This window comes from Daktulosphaira vitifoliae, unplaced genomic scaffold (genome assembly GCF_025091365.1).
Source record: "Daktulosphaira vitifoliae isolate Bord-2020 unplaced genomic scaffold, ASM2509136v1 Scaffold_3, whole genome shotgun sequence".
NCBI lineage: Eukaryota > Metazoa > Arthropoda > Insecta > Hemiptera > Phylloxeridae > Daktulosphaira > Daktulosphaira vitifoliae.
This window is the reverse complement of record NW_026099574.1, coordinates 14,302,229-14,310,048: the sequence shown is the minus strand read 5'-3', so window position 1 is coordinate 14,310,048 and position 7,820 is coordinate 14,302,229. Positions and strand designations below refer to the sequence as shown.

Here is a 7,820-nt window from a genome sequence, read left to right as displayed (position 1 = left end):
AATAAGTATTTAAATTATTAAGAAAAACGAAATAAAAGTAATCGTATAACATGATTGTCTTACTTGATCATTTATCTTAAGTAACCTACTATATATCTACTACTAATAGAGTAAGATTACCAGTGAATAAACAATTCTGAGTTTTAATGATAGAGAAAATATCTAAATTAATTCTTACTGCATATCACAATATTTGATAAAAATTCATCAACTATTCATTCATTGAAAAATTCGAATTTTCAACAGAAATAATAAATTAAAACTTTTGTGTTGATTAATTATACATATTTTTACATTAATTTTTAAAGAATTTTTTCAAAGAACAAATATATATTTTGTGAGTGTGGTATTAAAATATTAATTAATAAAAAACTATAAAAAAATAAAAACTATTGACTACTTATTCACTGAAGACTGAAGTTAAATTCAAGTCATCCTATCTAAATTCACCCATTTGGTTATAGTGTTTAGGAATATATATTCATAACTATGACTAATGCTTAAATTAGTATTATAATAAATCAATCAATTTATCAATTTATAATATTAATGTATTAATTATTTATAAATTTTTTGATGGTAAATATTATTCACTATTGAATCGGATTATTTATGTCAATTAACAAATAAAGAATAATTTATTAAGTAAAATTATTCTTTTTAATAAATAACCATATATTTTATATATAAAATCATTAATTTAAGACAAATTTATGGGATATTTATAACTAAATGATTTAAATTTTGTGAAAGTTATACGGTAGTTTTTAATATTCGATAAAGTATCACTGTACAAATACTGACGTGTTGTACAGTTCAAAAGTCCCGTTTTTATATGGCACTTGAAATTTGATAATTTAACTTCAGTTTGTGTTCAGCGTTGATAACGCGAGTCATTATCGAGTGCACTTGTTATTGTGAGTTGTCGTTTAATTAACTTTTAAATAGTATTACTGGTTTATTTAATCAGTTATTTCAATTTTTTTTTGTTTTACAAACGTAGACTATTCTTTATTACTACTATGTGTGCATTTATTAAATCATAGTCCATTGCTATCCAACTAATATCTCTACTTATTAATGCCTTTTACTTGATTAACGCCTATTTTTTGTATTTGAAAACTAATAAATAGTTTTATATTAGTGACTGAGATTCAAAGCAAAAAGGAAATGTTGTTTCGGACTATTAACTATTTTATACTATTAGTAGTTAATTTAAGCCTTTATGTGAGTGCTATTTGTTTTTTCTCATCATCTAGCCCGAATTCTTCAAATCGTTTGGATAATATTTGGCTCAATGAGGTAAGTCTACAATTTTATTACTACATATTAGTTAACATAACTACATAATAGCGCAATGTGTTACTTGATATTTCCTAATTTTTAATATAGGTCATTTTATATTTATTTATATTTATATTTATCAGTGACATGACTAGACCTTTAGAAGCCCCCAATGTAAGAATCTTTAGAGAAAACCTTTTAAATTATACATTTTATTGACCTTCCTTATTTTTTTGTTTCTTTGTATAAAATATTCTTATCATAAAATAGTCATTATGATAGCTTGACTAAATATAATAAACTCTTTAAATATTTTATTAAAAGTAATATTTTTATTTAAATAAATTGTATAGCTGAATAGGAAAAGGTAACAGTGAATCATAACTTTTAATAGTTGATTTTTTCCTTTTTCCACTTAGATATTCAATTATTTATTATATTGGTATAACACTGGTTAATTAACCAAATCAATTTATGTTTATATTTTTTACTGTTTTGGAATTATATTTAACAATTAATTTTTTGCAATAATACCATTGAAATAACATAATATAATTTTTATATTCGATTCACAAAAATTGAGTTCAAATGTAATATGAAAATATATGTTTATATTGTTGTAAAAATAAATCTGGTAGTAGTAGTGCAAAATAGATGTATAGTTTATACCAGTGACGTACACAGAAATTAAATTTGGGGGGGTTTTTTGAAATTTAAAGAAAATTAAATGTGACACTGCCCATATTGTTGGCTTACAAAAATTCCTATTTTCGATTACTTTATTGTGGAAATATTTATAGTGTGATATGATCTTTTTTATTGTTATTACTTATTGTTTATGGTCCAAAATTGTCGCTTAGCTTAAAGAAGATGCATGCTGTTTTTCTGAAAAAAAATGCATTTAACTTAATGTAGCACCAAGTCATCAATATTCTGTCCATGTACATTGTACATCTATAAATCTTATTTGATGTAAGAAAATAACTGTTGCAATTTAAAAGTATAGTCCTAATTTATTAGACAAATATTCTTTCAAAGTGATATTTTACTATCATATTTTTAATAATACAATAAGAACTTTGAAATTAAAGCATTGCAAAAATTATAACTTAAAATAAAATTTAATATTTTAAGATCATTGTATTATTTATTTTTTTGTTTTTTTTTTTGAGTTTTAAACAACTACAAATTGTCAATATAAAATTGTCCGTTTGGTTTATTTTTTTAATAAAATCAACTAATATTTTCAATTATTTGTTCGATTTGAACATATATTATTGTCAACTAATCTAAAAAGTCACTTTCTCAAATTTAAAGAAGTCTAATAATTTTTTAGTGGTGTATTTTATGGTTATTGATGTAAATTATGATTTTTTATAATGATGATAGTAAAATTAGGACAAAAAAGATATTAAAAATTAGCTTTCAAAAATATAGTGATAGCCATGTAAAAATTTACTTCGTGTCTTCATTTTTTTGGGGGAGTCGTCCATTAACGTCAAAAGCGATGTAGTTAGACAAAAAACCCTAATTCTAATAAGACAATCTATTCCCGATCTTGATCTAATGTAATTGTCATACACAAAAAATAAAATAAAGCAATTATTTTTTTGATAACACAAAATTAATACGAGAAAATTTCCTAAAACTTTACAAACTAGTTTTTTCCAATACAATTAAAATATTATGTTGCAATAATATTATATAAATTTGAGTGTACAGCAATTATTCCTAACACGTAAATTATAATAATTATCTGATTATCGCAAGTGCGTCACTATATATATAGGTAAGTATATATTGTAAAAAATATTTGACAAACGTAATATAAATAGTAATGATGTGAATTTTCGAATATTTTAAACTATCGAATACTATACGATATTCGAATTGTTTTTATACAACCAAATAGTTTATTTTTAGCATAAACTATCGAATAGTTTTAAAAACTATTCGAATATATTGTGTAACTATCCAATATTTTTATTATACGAATGGTTTTTGAATGACTATTGAATAAAGTTCGATAGTTACTATTCGATATTTCCTATCACTAATAAATAGTATAACTTAATAGGTGATTAGTTCAAGTATAGGTTGGTAACCAAATGTTGTGTTGACTTAAACATTTTAGAACAATCATGTTTTTATTATAACTATTATTATATAAAATAAATAGTGTAGTATAGAGTTTTGATATATAAATTTTAATTCAAATTTGTGTACATGACAAAAATTTTAATTTATCATTAAAGTACCGTATACAATATTGTAATACATGATTAAATGGGTATATTTTCATATTATATTAAGTAAAACCGACTGGTACTTATTATCTGCTTTCCTTCTCACCATACTGAATTGTTTTTCTAATAAAAAATTTTATAGTGAACAATTTTTTTTTATTCGCACTGTAAATTTTATAATGTATGGGTACCTATATATTCATATCTACAGATAAAAAAATATAGTTACATAAAAAATATTCCAGTAATAACTATAAAACTAAAATAGTAATTTTTGAGTACCCTATTTTAATATATTTTCAATTTAAAAATTATCCCGTTTTGGTAGCGTATTTTTATTAAATTTAATTTGTCTATCAAGAGCTTAAAAATGAGTGAATTTTCAAAGCAACGGAAACATTCGAACTGTTAGAGAAATTATTTTAACCTTAAGTCATTTGTTTATTTTACTAGTATCAGAAAAATTGTTTTATTAAGAACTGTAAATTTATTAATAGATTATTAATTTAAAAATTTATTAGTTGAATAGCAAATGGTTCACTGTTAATATTTACCAAAAATAAAATTATTTCTATCTTATTTATATTTTTATGTTTGTATTTTTAAGAACGAGAGTAAAATTATTCTAATAAACATACAAAAAAATATTTTACCGCATAATTAATATGTTATTTAAGATTAGTTTTTTGGGATGACAAAGTTAATTAAGGCGAAATTATAGGAACACGCTTAGTCCATTCAATTTTTAAACGCATTACACATGAAAACTAAATAATCTTTTAATTTAATAAATCGTTTTAAAATAATTTTTTAATACGTGTACAAATTAATCTTTCATATCAATGTCAATTTTTGCGATATTTAGGTTTATAGAGTATACGTAAGCATCTTTCCTCCCTACTAGAAATAAAGTTTAACTTAAATTACGTATATATTCATTATATTATGTCGAAATTAGCTAGTAGTTTTAATTAAATGTAAAAATGCATGTCTGATCTTAATATCATATAAATTATTAAACAATTTTATATCTTTTTTTGACATGTATTTGATAAATTGTTTGTTTTTAATTAAAATATACCCAAAAGAATTATTTTTTATTGTAAGATCCGTTATTTCTTATATTGAAATACAATCTTTTTTACACTACTGACTAACTCGTCAATAGTATAATAAGATTTTAGATGTCAAATACCTCCCTCAGTTGTATAATAATTATTATTCAGAGAGAAGTATGATGACACTGAGATGTCAATGAAGGATACATAAAAAAAATAAGGTAAGTCAATTTTATGTAAACTGAGAATATTGGATTTTTAATTTCTAAACAACATTGTACAGTACATCATAACTTTCGGGGGCTATATTTCTAAAAATCCACTTCTTTTCTACTGGTTTTTTTGCTTAAAAAATACATTATGATAAATCGAATATTTTGTCACCAAAATCTCAATTTTGAGAAGTATTGACTTACCCTTTTTTTCTGCGTACCCTTCATATAAATAATATTCGATAATTGAACTTAACATTGAACCGACAGTGACGTGCAAATGGTAAGAGATTAGAGGATAGATCATCTCCTTGACATACCTTTTTTTACAATTTTATTTTATTTTAAAAACTTTTTGTATAATAATTTAATTTAAAAATTATTGAAAGTGTAAAATTTCAATTTTATTACTCGTGTTGCTTTAAACATTACTAGTTCAATTGAAAAAAAAAAATCGAACCGAACTTTTCCCCTGTAATTCCGTTTGAAAATTTAACTAGTATATTTAAAATTCCATACTAAATTTGTTTAAGAATAATATAAAAAAAAAAAAATTTGAATTGTTCAGTTTAGTCTCGGGTTCGTTAGTAAATTAAAAATTCGATTCGATTGAAAAAAATGAAACGACAATGAGTCATTGAATCGTTGGAAATTAGTTTACTGACTCAAAAGTGAGATAAATAAGTTTGAAAATCATGTTTGCTATATAGTATCGCCAAAACAAAATGACAAATAAAATACTGAAAATAAGTAATTTTAGTTAATTTTAACTTATGTATTACATTTATAGAAAAACTCTAAATTTAATAGATTATTGTTGAATTATTTTTACAAAAAATATGTTTGTATTATTCTAAGTTTTGAACAGTTTATAAAATAAATATATACTAGCCACCTATGAAAATATTCTTACGAAATTAAAAATTTTATTTTTAAACGAATACAATATATTTAAGAAATTGCTTGAAACTACTTTATTGCATTACTAGTATTTGATCATTACTATTCAAGATAATAATTAATTATATACAATATATATTTGAGTTATATTATAGTTTTTATTTAATATTTTGTAAATTTAAGGTTAATAAACTATGTTAATAATATGTTAGAAATGTGATTTAAGTTAAGTTTAAGAAAGAAAGAGATTTTCTAAAACATATGACCATTATTATTTTTCTAAAGTTCTTATTAAAAATATAGACATATTTTTTCATTTTTTTAGATTAAATTCAATTAGATTATAACAAGATTAGATCAAAGCCATATATATTATATCATTCAAAATGATTTTTTTATAAATTTATTTATTTTCCATTAATTTCAAGTTGAACTATAAAAGCAAGTGTTAAAGATAGCAATTACAGTGTCAATATTCTAAAGCCTTGCACAGGTGTTTGATTATAAGTATAATCTAACATTTATTAATATCTTTAGATGTATTTTTTTTGCGTTAAATTATTTAGTGATATATGTTAATATAATTTTTATTTATTTGAAATGTTATTCTTATTTTTATAAATATTTCAAAGAATTATTATTCTAACCATGCATTTTAGGTCACAGAAAAGTCTACATTAACATCTACGTCAAATTCTCTCTTTTCTTCTCACAAAAATTTAATAAAAATTCTTATAGAATATTATTATTATTTATTACTATTTTAAGTTGTTACGATTGTTGTCAAAAAAGTGCTAGCTGCATAAAATTCAAATTGTCTTAAAAAAACATAATTTTTTTTTATCAAAATATATAAAAATACATTCTGTATAATTTCCTGTAATGAAGGTTATTAAATGTCCTTACTTTTTTACTATTGTTCATTAGACCGTGTTTTATATGATATGAGGGCAATATTATTGTGTTCTACAGTTAAATTAAAATGTATCAAAAAATTTGAATCATGTTACAACTTGAACTGTGCTTATTATTTAACCTGTTTAGAATAAAAAAAATGTAATATAAAATTACACATGTTCAAAAAAATATATTAATCGCTTAGTTATCTATTTATTTATAAAAGCGATACTTAATAGTTGATTAATTTAATATATATTATTGTATGTGTCCTCAGGGACATAATTAATTTGAAATGATATATTATAACTAAATTTCTGTATTTTATATTTGATGTCACGACTATTCTAAATATATATTCCGGACCAAAAAGAGGCTTCGATCATACCAAATAAAAAATGAATTAAATTATCATTCTAAAACAGATAATGGCAATAATTTAGAGCGGCATGTAAACTGTTGTGTTTTACGTTTTTTATTTAATTTTTAACCTATATTTAAATTCCTTCAACATTTTAATTACACTACAAAGAAATGGATTCACATTTTTATAAATATATTCTAAAAGTTTTTACTCGTCAAAATGATAAAACATTAAATTTATATAAAGACATAGTAAAAAATAAAAAAATTGATATATATATAATTTATAACCAAAGTAATATACTAATAAAACGGTAGCACAGTGGGGTCGCGGCATAGTGGAGACATTGCATAGTTGGGTTCAGTATAGATTTAATCTGACAGTGATTAAAATCACTATCATAAGAAACGCTTCGATGCAAATCTGTAGATAGTGTTTAATTTTAAAAAATTGATGGATAATTGCAAAAGCAACATCAACTTCTATTAAAATAAAATACAAAACCCATAATTTTCATACAAAAATAGCATATTTTTGAATATGGTAGCCATTTGCGTATAGAAGATAGGTCGTCGGGACAAATTTTTTTTTTTCATTTTGTAGTACATAAAATAAGCTTTAATTTTATATATGTTTAAAGGACGCAGTATTTCCGGAACATTTTCAAAAATTAAGTTGAAAAAGTTATTTTTTGTAAAAAAATTACTATTTTAAATCTCCTCAGTGAGCAGAATAAGTGTTAGATTTTCAAAAAAAATTATATCAAATGAAAGGGAAATATCTAAGGTTTCAATACAAAAAAATATTATTTTTATTTGTTCATTTTTGAAAAAGTTATGGCAGTTTTAAGTACAAAAAA

The 7,820-nt window shown here is 22.2% G+C and overlaps 1 protein-coding gene across 3 annotated transcripts in view; it reads left to right on the top strand.

The window, feature by feature from the left end:
- The first annotated feature begins 815 nt into the window (after positions 1-815).
- The window catches only part of LOC126902437 (ero1-like protein), a 14,859-nt gene continuing 7,854 nt past the window's right edge, over positions 816-7,820 (top strand). The window contains exons 1-2 of one of the 3 annotated variants that reach the window (XM_050679712.1): positions 816-917; positions 1,145-1,302. In XM_050679712.1, coding sequence (XP_050535669.1) covers positions 1,171-1,302 — 132 coding nt within the window. In that variant the 5' untranslated portion in view covers positions 816-917; positions 1,145-1,170. Of the gene's footprint in view, positions 1,303-7,820 lie in introns of all 3 variants that reach the window. The other 2 variants (XM_050679711.1, XM_050679713.1) reach the window with 2 other exon arrangements.